At 55.5% G+C, this 16461-nt stretch overlaps 2 protein-coding genes and 1 long non-coding RNA gene across 6 annotated transcripts in view; 1 reads left to right on the top strand and 2 right to left on the bottom strand.

Annotated features, from left to right (window-relative positions):
* Positions 1-377: 377 nt before the first annotated feature.
* On the bottom strand, positions 378-3415 carry LOC137842347 (uncharacterized). The gene is made up of 3 exons (XR_011089025.1): positions 3305-3415; positions 2673-2978; positions 378-1688 (listed from the first exon to the last, which is right to left on the bottom strand). It is a non-coding gene; the product is annotated as an uncharacterized lncRNA (long non-coding RNA).
* Positions 3416-3542: 127 nt separating this feature from the next.
* On the top strand, positions 3543-7246 carry TIMM22 (translocase of inner mitochondrial membrane 22). Its single transcript, XM_068656264.1, has 4 exons — positions 3543-3815; positions 4209-4405; positions 5453-5525; positions 6637-7246. The coding sequence occupies exons 1-4, from the start codon at positions 3587-3589 to the stop codon at positions 6711-6713; spliced, it is 576 nt and encodes a 191-aa protein (XP_068512365.1). The 5' UTR covers positions 3543-3586; the 3' UTR covers positions 6714-7246.
* Positions 7247-8634: 1388 nt separating this feature from the next.
* The window catches only part of ABR (ABR activator of RhoGEF and GTPase), a 33937-nt gene continuing 26110 nt past the window's right edge, over positions 8635-16461 (bottom strand). For all 4 annotated transcript variants that reach the window (XM_068656243.1, XM_068656244.1, XM_068656245.1 and 1 more), the window contains 7 exons: positions 14041-14100; positions 13798-13907; positions 13489-13628; positions 12784-12918; positions 12562-12667; positions 10904-11051; positions 8635-10729 (listed from right to left, as the gene is read on the bottom strand). In XM_068656243.1, the coding sequence (XP_068512344.1) occupies positions 10640-10729; positions 10904-11051; positions 12562-12667; positions 12784-12918; positions 13489-13628; positions 13798-13907; positions 14041-14100 (789 nt within the window). In that variant the 3' untranslated portion in view covers positions 8635-10639. The remainder of the gene's footprint in view (positions 10730-10903; positions 11052-12561; positions 12668-12783; positions 12919-13488; positions 13629-13797; positions 13908-14040; positions 14101-16461) is intronic.

Consider the following 16461-nt stretch of genomic DNA (forward strand, 5'->3'; position numbering starts at 1 on the left):
TCCTTCTCGCCGAGTTACAAAGCAGAGTCACAAGGAACAGTCTACTGATTCTAAAAGGAGACCTTATTTAAACACACATATCTGTGTCTCTGCAGCCTCGTATATTGACCTGGAGAAAAAAAAAAATCAGGCTGTCCTTTCAGTTTTAACTCCCATATAGCTGCCATCTAGCTACAGTACGATCTTTTATTAGTACTTTAGTTTTGGCCATCACACTGACAGTATTCACCAGCATGGAAAGGCTTTGCACCTCAAAAACAAAACAAAACAAAACGAAAAGCACTCTCAAAACATAAAATTGGTGAAACTCATAGAAACCAAGGGAAGTACAGACATTAAAGCAACTTCCAGTCACTGCTTTGTGAAATATCCCTAAATTCAATTTACTTCTCTAATGCCCTTTTAAACCTAAGACGTTAAAATCTTATACAAAATCATTACATTCACAAGCTGGATGGGAAGTAAGTAAACACCAGCCTAAATTTATAGCTGAGGGTACTAGAGTGGAAATGTGAAGTGGTACCTGAAGAACCATGCTCAGAGCCCAGCAGGCTCCCACACAGCCCCTTGATAGCCACTGGAAACCTCTTTGCTACATGAGACGCAGGGTCTGCAGCGTGACCGACTAACACGATTGCAAAACAGCCGTACTTTCTTCTGCTTGTGGTGAGACTGAAAGCTTCTCCTTTTTTCCCCCCCATGAAAGCTTCAGTTAATCTGTCCTCTTCTCCTCCCATTTGCCTAGGTCATTGTAGTTCTGGGAGAGAAAAAGGTGACAGATAAGTAGGTATAAGAGTGAAAAAGAATGGATTAATCAAATTATATTTAACTTCCATCTTCAGCCACCTCCTGCCCAGTTAATTTCTGAAAAGAGTCTGGGAACTGTCCATGTTTTACAAAAAGTTGAGAGAGATGAATTTTTTGTTTGTTTGTTTTTAAATAGTGACGCTAAAAATGACAAAGCTTATTAGAAATGATGGAGCTCTACAAGTAAGAGCCATGTGCAACAGTGATTTCAGCCAAAAATATTCTTTCCAAGGTTTAAACTCTCTGCCCTTTGGGATCCTGTTTGGAGAAGTGTTGGATGAAGGCTGAATCCCTGTACAGGTCAAGTGAAATAGAATTATTTCATATCCCTACGTGCTGCCCTCTGCTGAAATGCTGAGCACCTTCGTGCATTGGGTCCATCACAGGCCAGTGAAAAACTAATATCAGCTGCACCTAATGCTGTCATCACCCAGGGAAAAGCTGCTCGCACAAAATGGAGATGTTTCAGCCGGTACTAGGCAAGGATAAAAATAACCTAAGCTCGCCTGTAATAACCTGTCCTGGCCTTAACAGTTCCAAGATGAAAGCGTGACTTCAGGCACATCGTTCAGATGGTAAAAGCCTGGTGAAGGACGAGGGTCAATGCCCTGGCTGCACATGCCTGTAGTGATGAAGGTTCACAAGTTTATGGAAGGTTCATTCAAAAAGAAGAAACAGCTTAAAATTTCAAATGAGTAACTTTTCAAAGATAACTCAAACTTACAAATTCTCTCTCAAAAGCTTAATGTTCCATCTGATTTCACTCACGTGAGAAGTCCTTTCAGGCTGCTTAGGTTATATAAACAGCCAAGGCCATGTGTTTGTTCAGACATGGAACAGAAAAGAACATGTATGGGAAAAGGAGGAAACCATTTCAATACCTGAGGGGAGAAATTATATATATTTAAGTCTATACATGTATGTATAAATAAATATAACTATTATAAACAAATATTTTGTAAATATATTTCTAGGGAAAAAAAATAGTATTTCTAAGAAACTCTAAACCCGTGATTTTGTCCAAAACCCAGGAACAGTTAAAAGAAAGCAGAAATAATATTCCAGCTATACATGAAAACTCTCAGAGCTCAAATTCCAGATCCAGCACATCCTTCTTCCCTTTACACCTCTGGAAAATAGGCTTTGCAGTGTGACTTCAAGATCAGCCCAACTAGGTTAGTTTAGATCAAGAAGATTGAAATCTACAGTTAAGGGCCCCTTAGGGAGATCATCCTGCCAGCAACCTTCTCTTTTATGTAAAGATAACGTTTTAGTAGACTGTAACAGCATGCTTTTCAACAGCTTCTGACCTTAAAAAGAAGAAAGGCACCAAGATAGTTTAAAAGGAAAAGGACAGAGATAGAGAGAAGGAAGAGCACCGGGCAGGTCTGATGGTCCAGCCAGTAGAGGGCACTGGAATTTAAGAGGAAAAGAGGAAAGTTGTTGCAAATGAACTTCATCACTTCATTTGAAGTGGTAAAACCATCAGTTTCAATTGTTATTTAATCCTACATGTCCAGCCCTAAACTGAGACATAAACAAGATACAGTGAAAAGCATTAAATAAATAAATAAATAAATAAATAAATAAATAAATAAAAAGAATAGATTACTTCAGGATCTCTAACGAGTCACCTTTCAGGGTGAGTTTGCTCTCAGGAAGATTTCATACTTCAATAATTCCTCTTAAACAACGAATTAACCTTTTACATGGTTTTCAATTAGCGAGGTGGAGTAATTTGAAGCATCCTAATGAAACGATCACAGCTGTTCCTCGAGAGTTAAAAACTTACAGACAACTTTTACACTTAACGCAAAAAAAAAATACCAGAAAGAAGACAAAAACGCTTTTTTTTTGAAGCATACCTTCAAAAAAGCGTGCTTGGCTGTGCAGAACGCTGGTTCTAGCCCACAAGACAGTAACACTGGCTAAACAAAATGAAACACGAGCAAGGCGGGTAGGAGAATTTCAATCTTGGCAGCCCCTTGTTCGCCAAGGGTAAAGGCACGGCGGCATTTCTCACCCCCCTACCACGCAGAGCGAGCAGAGCTGAGCTTTCTGTGTGACCTGCCGTGAGCTCAGCGCGCGTTTTGGGGCAGAAAAGCCCGATTCCGTACCTTCTCCAAGCACTCCTGACAAACGGGTCCCGAAGCCGAGCCGCCTCCGAACACCTGAGGAAGCAAAAGGCGCAGCTGACAGGCGATGCCCGCACCCCTCAGCTCCCACCTGCGCACCACAGACGCCGGCAGCGCTGCGGGGCCCCCCCCAGGCCTCCCCCCAGGCCTCCCCTCAGACCTCCCCCCGCCTCCCGGGCCCCTCCGGGCCCCTCAGCCCCCGGGGGGGGCCGGGCCCTGCGGCCCCCACACGGCGCCGCGGGGGCTCCCCGAGCACCTCAGAGCCTCCCCCCGGGACTCCTCGCCCCTCATGCAGGGCGGAGGGTCCCGACCCGGCCCCTCACAGCCCCCCCGGTCCCCTCAGAGCCCCCCCCGGCTCCCACCTGCCGCCGGCCCCGCTCCGCTGCCGAGGATGCTCCGGAGCCCTCCCCTCAGCTGCACCGGCCGCAACCGTCGCTAGGGGGCGGCCGTGAGGCACGCTGGGAAACGTAGTCCTCCCCCCTCCCTCCCGCTGTCCTTCAGGGAGCCTCGCGGAGCACGACGGGAAGTGTAGTTCGCTGCGCCCTCACGGGGCATCGCTGGGACGCGCGGGCGCCGCGCCGCGGAACTACAACTCCCGTCGGCCCCTCCGCGGCGGACTCCTGAGGGGAGGGGGTTTCGCGGTGATGGCGGCGGCTCCGTCCCCGTCCTCACCGGGCGGCCCGGAGCCGGAGCCGCCGGCGGTGCGGTACAGCGAGCTGCTGCAGCACCTGGTGGGCGAGCGGCGGCGACCCCGAAACTGGGACCCCACCGCCCTGGGAGGCATCCCCAGCCCGGCCAAGAGCGAGGAGCAGAAGATGGTGGAGCGGGCCATGGAGAGCTGCGCCTTCAAGGCGGCGCTGGCCTGCGTGGGGGGTGCGCGGGGGGCTGTGAGGGGCGTGGGGGGGCTGTGAGGGAGGGTTTGGGGGGGCTCTGAGGGGTTTGGGGACGGGCTGGCAGCGGGGGTGCTGGGGGAGCCGCCGGGGGATGAGCCCCAGGGCGCTGGGGGGGTGGGGGGGAGGCCGCTGAGCTGCGCCCCCTTGGGTTTTCCTCAGCCCTCAGAGCACCCCCGGGCTGTCACAGGGCCCGGGGAGGGATCTCCGTCTGCTTTCCTTTCTGTACAATAAAGAGGTGATTGTGGTGTTTCTCCACACAACACAAGCCCTCAGCGGGGAAGGTGTCAGCATCAGCATCCGCAGCATCACCATGTAGCCCCTCATATCACTCTGACCCAGCAGAGGCTCATTTTATCCCTTTTCTCTTTCGCAGGATTTGTTCTCGGAGGAGCGTTTGGTGTCTTCACAGCTGGCATCGACACCAATGTTGGGTTTGATCCCAAGGATCCCTATCGCACGCCAACTGCGAAAGAGGTGCTGAAGGACATGGGACAGAGAGGCATATCCTATGCAAAGAACTTTGCCATCGTAGGTGCTATGTTCTCCTGCACCGAGTGTGTGGTAGAATCGGTGAGTAAGGAGTCCTTAAGCATTATGAAATATTTTAATTATATACTCAGTGATCTCCTTTAGTGAACTCAGATAAGTATGCATATCCCCCTTGTAATGGGGTGAGGGACAAGGCTACTTTATTTTTGCTTCTCAATCATGGAAGCTTTTCAGCTTTGAGACCTCCCTTCAGAACCGCAGTTCTCTGATAGAATAAACAGAACTGCACACAACCGTGAAGTCCTTTCCCAACTTTGGCAAGTATGGGCATTGCTTTTTGAAACCCTAGCTACAAGTAATCTGTTATTACTTTAAAACATCAAACTGAAAGTTGCAAACTTGCAACGTGGTCATTTGAGCCTGTAAAAATTGCATATGCAGACAGGGAGCCTTTGATCAAAGTTCTTAAGTAACAGGCCTATTTTCATCTTGTGCCTACAGCAAGAACTGGCCTCGTGCAGCTCAGCGGTAAATCTCCCATCCATTTTCTTAAATAGGAAAATTAGGCTGTTATGAATTTCAGTACTGTCTTTTAATTGAAAGACAATTATTTCTTAACTCATGTAGAAGAAAAACGTATCTACTTGCACAACAAAGCAGAACAAACAGATCTTTGCACTGGTGAAAAACTGGCACGCTTTGGCTATGGAAATTGTGTATCATTGCCAGCAGGGTGCTGTGGCTCTCCCCTCTGCTGAGAACCAGGTGGCATGGCCAGGCTCAGTGCTGCACTCGTGTGACTGTAGCACCTTTAAAATCTCTGAGCTGGTGCCAGTGCACAGCGCTGCCGTCTGGGGGCTGTGTTGGCTCACCTGAGAGTCTGTGTTGTAGTTCTGCATTGCACCATATGGATTTGTCTTACCTCTCCTGGTGACCTGCTCCTTCCCCTCCTCCTGGCCCTGTGAGGCTTATGTTTTAAAGTGCAGGGGGCCATCTGCTGAGAACAGAGGGAAAAACATCCTCATCTGAGACAGGGCCGGAAGGTCATTCACTCTCTTCTGCTATCAGTACAGAGTATTGAGATTTTATTCCATATTTATTTGTTGACTCTGCTTTTTAATTCCTCAGTATCGTGGAAAGTCAGACTGGAAGAACAGCGTTATTAGTGGCTGCATCACAGGAGGAGCGATCGGCTTCAGAGGTTGGTGGTGCCTGCTACGAGCTATTTCTGTGATGAAGCTGTAATTCGGTTAGGTAGCAAGCAGTATTTTTAAGGCAACATGCACAACAGATCTCCTTGCACGGGGTTATGGTTATGTCAGCATGAGAGTGTACTCCAAACTGACAGAACTGCCATCTCTCTCGCTTTCCTGTCAGCTTGAAAGATATGTGTGGGTAGGGAAGGCTGTTGTACAGGACAGCGAGATTGGAGAAAAATGAACAGAAGTGACTTGAAAGAGAATCAGGAAACAGTGTTTGCTATCCACATGCGTCTGTGGTGTCATCGAGAGGGATCCAAAAATACGTGCAGAACAACTTAGTGAAGTTACAGCTCTTGTGGTAACAGAGCTGTACTTATATATACACTGTTTCACTGGCAGGAACTTTTAACTTGCACAGCATGTACAATACTTCCCTCCTTTCTCCTGTATCAAATCAAACAGGCAATTCTATTTATTGTTCCTGTACAAGAGCAGGAGCACAGGGATTTTAGTCCAGCAGGCACGCATGGGGACTTTTTGGGGGAAGCCATGAATGCAAAGAACACCCAAGTAGGAAGAGCTGCGCTGCTTGTCAAAAATACTAAACTTCTCTCACCTATCCTTAAGAAAGCAAAAGCAAAACAACAACAGCAAGAAGAAAGTTAACATAAAAGAAACAAAAGTGTTCTCAAAAGAGCTTCTAATTGAGCCCGTTAAGTTGTGTCCGTCCTGGGCCTAATCCTCTTAGAGCTTTCCAAGTAGCAGCTGCTTTTCCTATCCATCTCTTGTCCAACAGCAAAGCCACTCACAGTGCTCAGATCAGAGCACACTGAAATCATTAGTGGCCACTGGTGCTTTCTCTCCTAACCCTTGTAGGGAAAGTTAGGACCACAGCACCCAGTCACCGTGTCTTGTGAATCCAGATGAGGGATTTTAAGTCCAGTGTGTGCCAAGTTCCCCCCTTCCTTTACCTCACGCAGTGTTCCCTGGTAGAGGATCACCAGGTTCCTGCAGGTGTAAGCTTTACAAGCCCATACAGCGTAGGCTAGTTACTGGGAGGAACAATTTCTTTCCTATTTTCTCATTCTTTCCCATCCTTTTACGTTGCAGCTGGTTTGAAGGCAGGCGTTATCGGCTGTGGAGGATTTGCGGCTTTCTCTGCAGCGATTGATTACTATCTCCGGTAACAGCGGGATCCCCTGGGAGCAAGTTTTCCTTGTGTTCCAGTGCTGCTGCGAAGAGCCTGCATCACAGCAGAGGAACTGTCGAGCTTACCTTTCCACTGCTTTGGAGTCCTGATCAGTGCAAGCTGGATGGTGCTGGCTGCTTCTCCTGAGTGACTAACAATAATCTGGCTCTGAGCCTTGGCATGCTGCTTCAGGCAGACTTGCAGGAATATGCAAGGATGGAGCCAGGCGCAGTGAGCAGTATCACCAGGACGGATCAGCTGACTGTCAGTTTCCAGGAAACAAGCCTGGACTCTGAGCTTTCTGGATCCTTTGGGTCTGATTTTGATTAAGTCTGTTGCTAGCATCAAAAGAGGCAGGAGGACAGTTTCATAAAGAAATGCAGTGGTTTAGATGACCGTGTATTTGAACGTGCTGCAAATGTTTAGCAGTTACCAGTTTGCAGCTTGCTGTTCTGTTGGGGAGAGGTAAGATCCTGTGGAGAAATAGTTTGTTCCAGGCTTTTCTTAAAATACCAACTGAAGACAAACCACCATCTGTACAACTTGTCTTATTTCAAGCACAGAATGAGAGCCAGATTTCTTTACCGTTTCTTAAAGGGAAAAGCAAAAAGGAATCCTTAGCCTTAGAGCCGTGTGGTTACTGGCAGACGAACAAAACAGTTTAAGGGTAAAAAAGAGGTTGTTGCAGATGTATAATTCTCTGTAGCCACTTGGCTAGCCTGGTTTAACCTCACCATGGGAGTACAAATAGTCTTGCTACTGCTTTAACTGCCACAGGCTCACACCGTTGGTTCCAGCAGTTTGATGGCTGGACTTTAAAGCAGAGTTGTGAGACTAAACCACTGTCAGACAGCTGACCAGACATTCACTTAGCACACTGCTTCCCGTCATGTTCCTGCACCACCTCTGAGCACCCCAGTGTTAAACTGGGGGAAAGTGAAACATCCCCTTCTGCAGAGCATTGGTACTGAAGTCAGAACACCTGCTCACGAGCCTGGGGAGCTGCTCCCTTTTGGATTTGCTTTTTCACTAGCTGCCTTGCTCTCCTAACCACAGGCTGTTCTTGGACCATAGAGGATATCTTTTAAACTCAAAATAGTTTAGACTGGGTTTTAACTGTCCTTGAGCCACTGTGCAAGAGGGAACACCCACCCTTATAGAGTCTTAGAATGGTTTGGGTTAGAAGGGACCTTAATGATTATAAAATTCCAACCCCTCCGCCATAGGCAGGGATACCTTCCACGAGACCTGATTGCTCAAAGCCCCATTCAGCCTGGCCTTAAACACTTTCCAGGAATGGGGCATCCAGAGCTTCACTGGGCATTCTGTTCCAGTGTCTCACTGCCCTCATTGTCAAACCGATACAGCAGAATCTCAAATTCAGCTCAGACATCTTCTGGGGGTTCTCTCACCCACTTCCCCTCCTTTGCATTCATGGTTTGAGATCCCAGAACACTGACAGCACTTGCTTACCTGGGAGAGCAACACCGGCAGGGCAGTTTAGCCGATAAGGTGGTCAGTTTGGAGGTGTGTTGTCTCCAATGACCACAAGGAAAGAAGTGGGGCGAGAGCTCCATGTGATCCATCAGATGAGGTTTCCGGATCGCCTGATCGCCCTCGCTGTGCCTGTTCAGTATCCTCGGGCCAGAAGCTGTGCAAGTCAGCTGAATTTGAAGCTTGAGTAATTCCAGGCTGATTAAACAAGCTGGCTCCAGACAGTCCAGGTTTTTTTCCTCCAGAACGTACTGAAATGCAAGGATGTAGCCCAAACCATGGGATGTCTCTTAAAAGATTGCCTGGCACAATGCCCGTGCTTATACCACTGGCTCGAAACATAACTAGCAAGATTTCCATGGCTGAAAGAGAAGAAATTGCAAAGCCAAGGTGATCAGTTAGTGCAAACAGCAACACCACAGGGCTCCTTTTGTGCAAATGTTGGGGCTTTGCATTTTTATTAACATTTTTTTTTTTCTTCACATGGTTTACAGCCATTTAAAGTTTATAATCTACAGAAATTGAAACAGAACACAAACAAAAATATATCCTTAACAACTTCTGAAAGTCAAATATTAATTAACAGTTCTATTCTACCTGTAGCTGCAGAGGTCCACCCCCCCGCCTTTCCTTCCTGCAGGAACAAACAAAAGCCCATCACAGGGATTTGGCCGCAGCCTGTTGTGCTGGGGCTGTGCGGCGCGGGCCTGCAGCCACCGTCACGCGGGGGGGATTTTGGCTGTACACAGTCTCCATCTGGAATGACACTACGGTGGACAGAGACTTGGACACACGTAACAACTCGGACACACACAGGGATCCGCTGTGCAGTCAGATCTTAACGCTCGGCCTCCTTACTGGGTCCAGGGCCAAGACAGACGCCTGGTTCTTTTCTGCGCTGCTGTTTCCCTTCTGGTTAGCTGGTAGTCGAGAGGAGCAGGGTCTGGAGTGTGAGCCCTTTAGAGGGGGACTGAAAGGCTTCCCCTCGGGTAGTTGCTTTGCTGGTGGGGGGCTGGCAGCTGCTGCCTTCCCCGGGGAGGTGGGCTTAGGACATACCTGGAGCATCGGCCGGGCTTTACCTGGACCCGTCTGCTGGTCGGGGGGGGAAAGGCAACGCTGCCGGCAGCAGGGACACTCTTGGTCACTTATCTCCCTTTGGCACAGGAGAGCACAGGGCCAACGCAATCGAGGAGGGGGCTTTTCCCCACGAGAACACAGACTCGGCTCACAGAGCCAAAGGTTTTGTGTCCCAGCAGGTACCGGCAGCTCCCTGGCAGCGTGGGAGGGCAGGGGACGGAGCCAGGCGCTGGGGGGCAGCCGGGGCACAGCCTCAAGCACCCTGCCATGGGACACAGCACGGCCACTCTGGCTGTCAGCCTGGGGTCAAGAGCTGGAGCCATCCAACCACTTAGCGAGAGCACTTCTGCCTCCGGTAGCGAGGGCCAGGCCAAACAGAGCCCACCGGGGCTTTCCTCCCCCATCCCTGAGCCAAGGAGGGAAACAAAACCTCCCCGTTCTCGTTCTCGTGGCTGCAGCAGGAGTGCTGCTGCCCCGGGGTGCCACATGTGGCATGCCCAGGAGGCAGCAGCCAGGTGGCAGTGCTTGGCTGGAAGGGGCACGCAGGGAGATAAGGCAGGGACACGGATGTACAGACACAGCAGGGCAACGCTCCGGTCTCTTGCTTGGCAAGAACAAGGCCGAGAGCCTGGTGAGGAAACGGGAGCTGACCCCATAGCCCACGGCTCCGCAGTCAGCCCGCCGTGCTTCCAGACAGGCGCAGAGCCTCATCCCAGCAGGTTATCCCCCAAAACACTGCGTGGCGATGCCAAGCAGCGAGGGGAGCGACCCCCCTGCTGCACCCACACAGGCAAAGCGCGGGGTAAGAGCGACTGAGGGAGGGGACTGGCCTGAAAGCACCCGGCAGCGACGCGGCGAGGAGGCAGGGGCACCCTGCTCCCGGGTGGATCCAGGCAGCGAGGCAAAGCGGGGCAGGTCGTGGCCGTCAGGGAGAAACCCGCGAGCTCCCAGCCTCCCAGCGAGGAGCGTGCAAGCAGGGACAGCATCCGGGCAGCCAGGGGATGCTGCAGGCTTCGAGCAGGGCGAGGCGAGGGGCGCCGGGCGGGAAGGAGTCCAGGAGAAAACGAGCCAAAAGGGGGAAGCCTGTGTCCACAGCCCTTGTCAGTCACTACCTCTTCCGTTGAACAAATATACAGAAAACAATTCTTGAACACGAGAAGGGACATAAGACACGACTACTTTACAGAGCGGCACGGCGCCTGGGGCGGGACCGGGCCGTCGGTACGGGATTGTACAGGAGCTGCAGGCGGCACCGTCCTGGGGCCAGGCCGATCTCCCCGGGGGCCGCGATCCGGTCCATGGCCCCCAGCGGGGAGCTGGGAGTGTTTGCAGCTGGTGCCTCCTCCCTGCAGGCTACACGTCCGTGGAGAAGTAAAGTGTGTTGCGCTTCAGCTCAGTGAAGGAGATGGGAGGATGCTGCAGGTAGTAGAGGAGGACCTGGACCTGCGGCAGGCAAATTGGGGGAGGGTTAGGGCCGGACAGGGGGGAGCTGCCAGGTGCCAGCTTGCCCCGTGCAGCCACCTCCAGCAAGCAGGGACGAGTCCACCTGCACAGGCCGGTGAAACCCTCTGGGTGCTGGCACGGGCTGGGTCCAGGCCCCACCAGCTCGGCTCTCACCTGGGCCATCACGTCGTGGGACCAGATGTCGGAGGCCAGGGTGAGGTGTCCTTTGCTCTCCCCCTCCGAGGGTCTCAGCAGTGTCGGCCCGAAAACCGTGGCCAGGTTGTGGAGGGACATTTTGTTGATGGGCTCCTTTTCCGCTACCCTGGGGGGATAAGAGGAAAGCCACAAACGTGAGCTCCCAACGCCTCCACCTGGAGCATCTCAGCCTCCGGGTGCCACGGGAGGGACAAACACTGACCTCCCCCTGCCACCCCCCAGCCCCAGCAGGACGGCTCTGGTTGCAGCAGCCCCCTGTGGCCCCCGCAGACCCAGGGGCAGGGCAGGGAGCTCTGCCCCCTTCACGGCCTCCGCAGGAGCCGCTGGGCCTGGCTGGGAGCCCTGGGCGTGATGTGGCAGCGACCGAGCCCTGGCTTGCTTGCGAGCTGCAGAGCCTCCGCCCTGCCCCAGCCCCTGCAGGGTATGGGGGGCTCTGCACCGGCTCCCTGACCCCGTGGGACCCCAAAGAGCCCCCAACAAGTGAGCGGGGCCATGACAACACCGTGTTTGCAGGCGGCCGCGCTCCCTGGCTGAGCCCCGGCCAGGGGAGCAGATGTGGGAACTGGCTGTGCCCAGTTCTCAGGGTGGAAATGGATTTTCCTTCCCCACTCCCAGCAGCAATCACTTTTTCTGTTTGCTTTTAGCCAAAGCAGAGAGAAACACGTCACGATGCGAGTAACACGAGCCACCAGCCCCACTCCCAACCTCATGCCACACTCTGGCAGGGCCCTGCGTGCCACACCACGGTCCTGCCACCAGCCCTGTGCCCACTGCAGGTTTTGGGGGCCCCTGCGCTGCCCTTCCCCAGCTGCAAAAGGAGCCAGGAGCAGCTGAAATGGAGCGGGCACAGGAGCTACAACTGCTGCCATGATGGGGAGCTGCACGGTGCTGCTCTCACCACAGGACGAATGGCACAGGGTGCTTTGGGACATTTCTGCAGAGCTGAACACCCCCGGGGCTCGGCTGCCAGCTGCAGAAAAGTTGCAGGGATCAGAGCAATGTGCCGGGCAGGGGCTGCTCCTGCACTGGTCGGGGGGCGCAGCGCTCAGTTTTCCTGCTAAGCGGGCACCGCACGGTCCCAAATTGATTCCCCGCCCCGTGCTGAGGCCAGCTGATCCCCACGGGGAGCTCATCCAAGCAGCTGCACGCAGGCGAAGGCAGCCAAGAGCTGCCTCGTGCCAAAGGATGCGTGCTCCCTGCAGAGCGGAGCTGTGCAAAGGGCCCTGTGCTCTGCAGGGTCCCCGCTGCCACCATCACCACTGACCCCAGACCTCCAGGGGCTGCTCTGTGTCACAGAACAGCTCCAGGATCCCACAGATCCCCCTGTGAATGCACCAGAGCCCAGGGAGGCAGAGTTGGGCTCAGCCCTGAGGCTGCACCCTCTGGAGGAGCCGGGAGAAGGGAAAGACCACTGCAAGCTGCCCAAATCCCACACCCCAAATCCCACCCTGCTCTGCACCAGCACAGCATCACCTGGTGAGGGACCAGCCACGGCCACGGGGTGTCGGGGGCACCCTGGGAGGCAGCCAGCAGCTCCCCCCGTGCTCGTGGCCCACTCCCAGGCAAAGCAGTGAGATGGATGCAGCCCCCCCCGCCCTGCCCTGCCCACCCGTTACCTTTTCAAGTGCTCCAGCAGGAAGAGGAAGGTGATGAGGTTGGGGTCAGGCAGCGAGCGGAGAAGGTGCATCATGCAGTTCTCCTTGGCAGCAGGATCCGAGAGGGCTGGAGGCGAGGAGAGAGAGGGCTCAGGGCAGGGACCAAGCCCTGAGTGAGTGGGACAGCAGGGAGGAAGGTGCTGGCAGCGTGGCCAGACCCCTTCCTGGTCCCCAGGCCCTTACCGATGCCCTCCATGAAGGCGGGGTACAGTCTGTCAGTGAGGAGGGGCTCGGGCAGCTCCCGGAAATACAGCTTGAGCGTGCCGGCGATGGCGTTGATGTCCATGTCACTCAGCATCACCAGGATGTCCTTGTTATCTGTCCAGAGAGCAGCCCCGTGTGACACCTCCTGTTCCAACACCCCAAGCAGCACAGTCCCCAGCCCCGGCGCACCACCGAGAGCCCCTCTGGATGTGGTAGCCCCAGGAAGGGGATCTGGGGACCCCCGTGAGCATTCCTCCAGCTCCTGACCCTCCCGATGGCAGCGGGAGCGGGCAGTTTGGCCATGGCAGGGCTGGGCAGCGGGCCGCGGAACAATTTGCAAATCCATCTGCAACCTTGCCCTGACTCAGTGTCTCCCTGGGAGCCGGCCAGGCGCGGAGGCAGATCCGAGCCATCGGCACACAAACACCACCGAAAATAGGTCAGGGCAAAGCGGGGCTGTGGGGCTCCCTTGCGGGGGCTCAGGGCCAGGGCTGCCCGTGCCCCACACAGGACGGGGCAGCAATTCCTGCGGCACCAGCTCTGAGCTTTTACCTCCTCCTCCCCAGCCCCTCCAGCACCCACCCGTGCACCTCGCATGCGGCACAGTGCCATGGGCACCTCCCGGTCTTGCAGCCCCAGGGGGGTGCTCGGTGCCCGCGGAGGGGACAGGCGGCTGTCACTCACTCGCATCGAAGACAGCCTTCAAGGCCTGGATGTCCGTGGCGACGCCGGAGATCCTGTAGATGCCGACCTCCTCGATGCCCCTCTTCTCCACCTCCTCGATGCACTGGCGCACGATGTAAGGCACCTTGGAGCGCTCGCGCCTGGCTCGGAAAGCAGAGGTGTCAGCGGTGATTTTTGGGGCCCCGCCAGCCCTGAGACGGGGCAGGATCTGCAGGCAGGGTGGGAGGGATGGGGGAGGTCCCCCGCGTCCCCAAACCCCACAGCCCGCAGGGACAGGGAAGGAGCAGCCACCCCCAGCCCCGCACGCACTTGGTGACGACGCTGATTTTGACTCCGAAGACACCAGTCTGCTTTTTGGACGGCGTCCTCTTCAGGCTCATGTCTCTGCTCGTGAACTTCATGGAGAACTCCACCTTGATCTGTGGGGACATCCTGGCTGTCACCTCAGCGTCACACGGGGGTACGGCCCCACAGTGAACCCAAAGCTCAGGTGGAGGAACCAGCAAGCCCACCCCGCCGCCCCCCAGGGAAGGGGTTTTGTGCCCTGCTTACCCCGTTCATCTCAATCACGTCCATGTGCCAGTTCTTGGTCTGCACGGCCTGCGGGTCCAGCTGCGGGGAGAGACAACACATCGGGGTTGGACACCAGCAGGGACAGTCTGGGGTCCCTTGGGTTGGGCGCTGGACCCGGTGGGATCAATCCCCCGAGCCCCCAGCTGAACACACACCCCGGCAGCAAGAAATTTCCAAGAATCGGGACTATTTCTGGAGGCAGATTGATGGAACAGAACTAGGGCAGTGTTTTCCATGCAGAAAAAAACAACATCTCCCAATAGCCAAGGCTATTTATAACCCCTGGGAATGACGGGCTCTGCTATTTCTGGCTTTCGGGCTAGCAGGGGACTCGGTGACGCTTCCCCAGGGCCACAGCGAGGTTCTGGCGTTCCCAAGGCCCCACCACTCATGGCAGCGAGGTGGCACAGAGCCGTCCCCAATCCTTGGAGACACAGGACCGGGGCAGAGAGGCCAGCAGCGACCCCAGTCCCAAGAGGGGACGGAGATCGGGGACCTCAGCCCCAGGGATAGGATGATGAGGATGCAGCACTGGGACGAGGAAGGCTGGCACCAGCTCACCCTACTGCGGGGCTGTTGGGGTCTGCTCCCACCCGAGGGCATGGGGGCTCTGCCACAGCATCCAGCCCTCGCTCCAGCTGCCTTCTGGGGCTTTTTGGTCCCCAGCTGGTGCCATCGATCCGGCCCCATTGATCCTCGTAATGCGCGGGGCAGCGCCTGGCACTAATGTCCCCTCGGGGAAGGGGATGGGACGCGGAGCTGGCGGGGGTCCCGGGGCTGCAAGCGCGCAGCTGCCAGGCGAGGCTCGTGCCACGTGCACGGGGTCACTGCTCAAGGACACGGGAGTTTCCTTTAGCAGCTGCTGGATTGGGGGATGCTTGGGGTGAGCACAAAGATCCCTCGTGTCCCCTCCTGCACAGCAACACCCAAACTGCCCTAGCTCCAGGCACAGCCCCAGCACCACGGCATGGCCTGAGCTCAGCCTCGGGCAGCAGGAAGAGGGGATGTGGAGCTCAGCCAGGGGACATCAGGCTGAGGACAAACAGGTCCCACAGTTGTCACAAACACCACCTGGGCTGGCCGATCCGAGACGGCCAGACCCTGCCCAGCACCCAGCTGCTGTCCCCAGCACCATTCCCACGAGGCCGGGCAGCTCCTCCACCCCCCACTGCCACGTGAGGTGCTGTGGTTTCCAGCAATGCCTCCAGACGCCGATCCCCTCCCCGGCGCCCCAGCACGGGGGAGCCCTGGGGAGCACCGCGATGCCTTCGCCCCGCCAGCCCCACGGCTGCTGGGGACAGAGCAGGGAGCAGGAGGAGGAGGAGGAGGAGGAGGAAGGCTGCAGCTGCCCCAGGCTCTCAAGGGACCCCACAGCAGGTTTGGATGCAAGGATCACGAGGCTGCAGCTGGACCCTGGCCAACCCCAGCCCTGCCACCGAAGCCCCTCGTGTCCCCCCCACCAGTGCCAGTCCCCTCCTGCAGTGCCCGATGATGCCACCACAGCCACTGCCATGCCCTGTGCAGCAGCAGTGCTCCGGCTGGGTCCCCAAGGGCTTTCACCCCTTTTCCACATGCAGCCACGTCCCCCTCGTGGCACCGAAGCAGAAGCTGCCTTATCACCACAGTCCCAGCAGCAAGGAGCAAAGCGCCCAGCCCCAGGCACGGCAGCGAAACCGTTCGTTCCCCAGCCAGGTCGGGAGCCGTGGGCCTCCCCCTCCACGGCACGAGTTTAATTGGAAACACCACACATCTTCCCCAGCCCCGTCCCGCGGGTCCCCCATCTCCGATGGCCCTGGCAGCACACATCTGGAAGGGCTTTAGCAGGCTCTGAACAAAGCCCTAATAAAAGCCAGGTTGGCTGCCACGAGCACAGCGCGTTCCCCCAGCCGCACCGCGGCCCCCCCCCAAAAAACTTTTGTCACTGCTCCAAATTTGAGCCGGCTCAGCTGGCGTCACCCAGCTCCCCTGCAGCTGGGGACGGTCCCCACGGAGCAGCAGGCTCTGAGCTGGCCCCGGTGCTCTCCAAACCCTGCCCGCAGCCACTGCCACGTCCCCACGGGACACAGCTCCATGTGGGAGGACGGATGGGAGCATCTGCCCACGGCGCCAGAGGCACCTCCTGCCCACATGGCGCTGGCAAACACCCAGGCTCAGCTACTGCCACTGTCACCATCTCCTCCCCCTGCACCACGGGGAGCTGCCACGCTCCAGCACGGCCCAGGGACGGCCCCAAGCTGGTGGGGAGGACAGGACCCCCAGCTCCGGGACGCAGAGACTCACCTTCAACCTCTTCTCCCACGTTACCTGAAGGTGTTTGCTTGCACGGAGAGAGAGGTGGCAGCAGGGCAGGCAACGAGCAGTCCCACAGGGGACTGTCCTGGTGTGTCCTGGGGGCTCTGG

Source organism: Anas acuta, chromosome 19 (genome assembly GCF_963932015.1).
Source record: "Anas acuta chromosome 19, bAnaAcu1.1, whole genome shotgun sequence".
NCBI lineage: Eukaryota > Metazoa > Chordata > Aves > Anseriformes > Anatidae > Anas > Anas acuta.

Excerpts from the sequence above, each read along its gene's own strand:
- TIMM22 (XM_068656264.1), top strand. The coding sequence starts at position 3,587 with ATGGCGGCGGCTCCGTCCCCGTCCTCACCGGGCGGCCCGGAGCCGGAG. Across the intron at positions 3,816-4,208 it reads GGCGCTGGCCTGCGTGGGGG|GATTTGTTCTCGGAGGAGCG; the intron begins GTGCGCGGGGGG and ends TCTCTTTCGCAG. Across the intron at positions 4,406-5,452 it reads CCGAGTGTGTGGTAGAATCG|TATCGTGGAAAGTCAGACTG; the intron begins GTGAGTAAGGAG and ends TTAATTCCTCAG.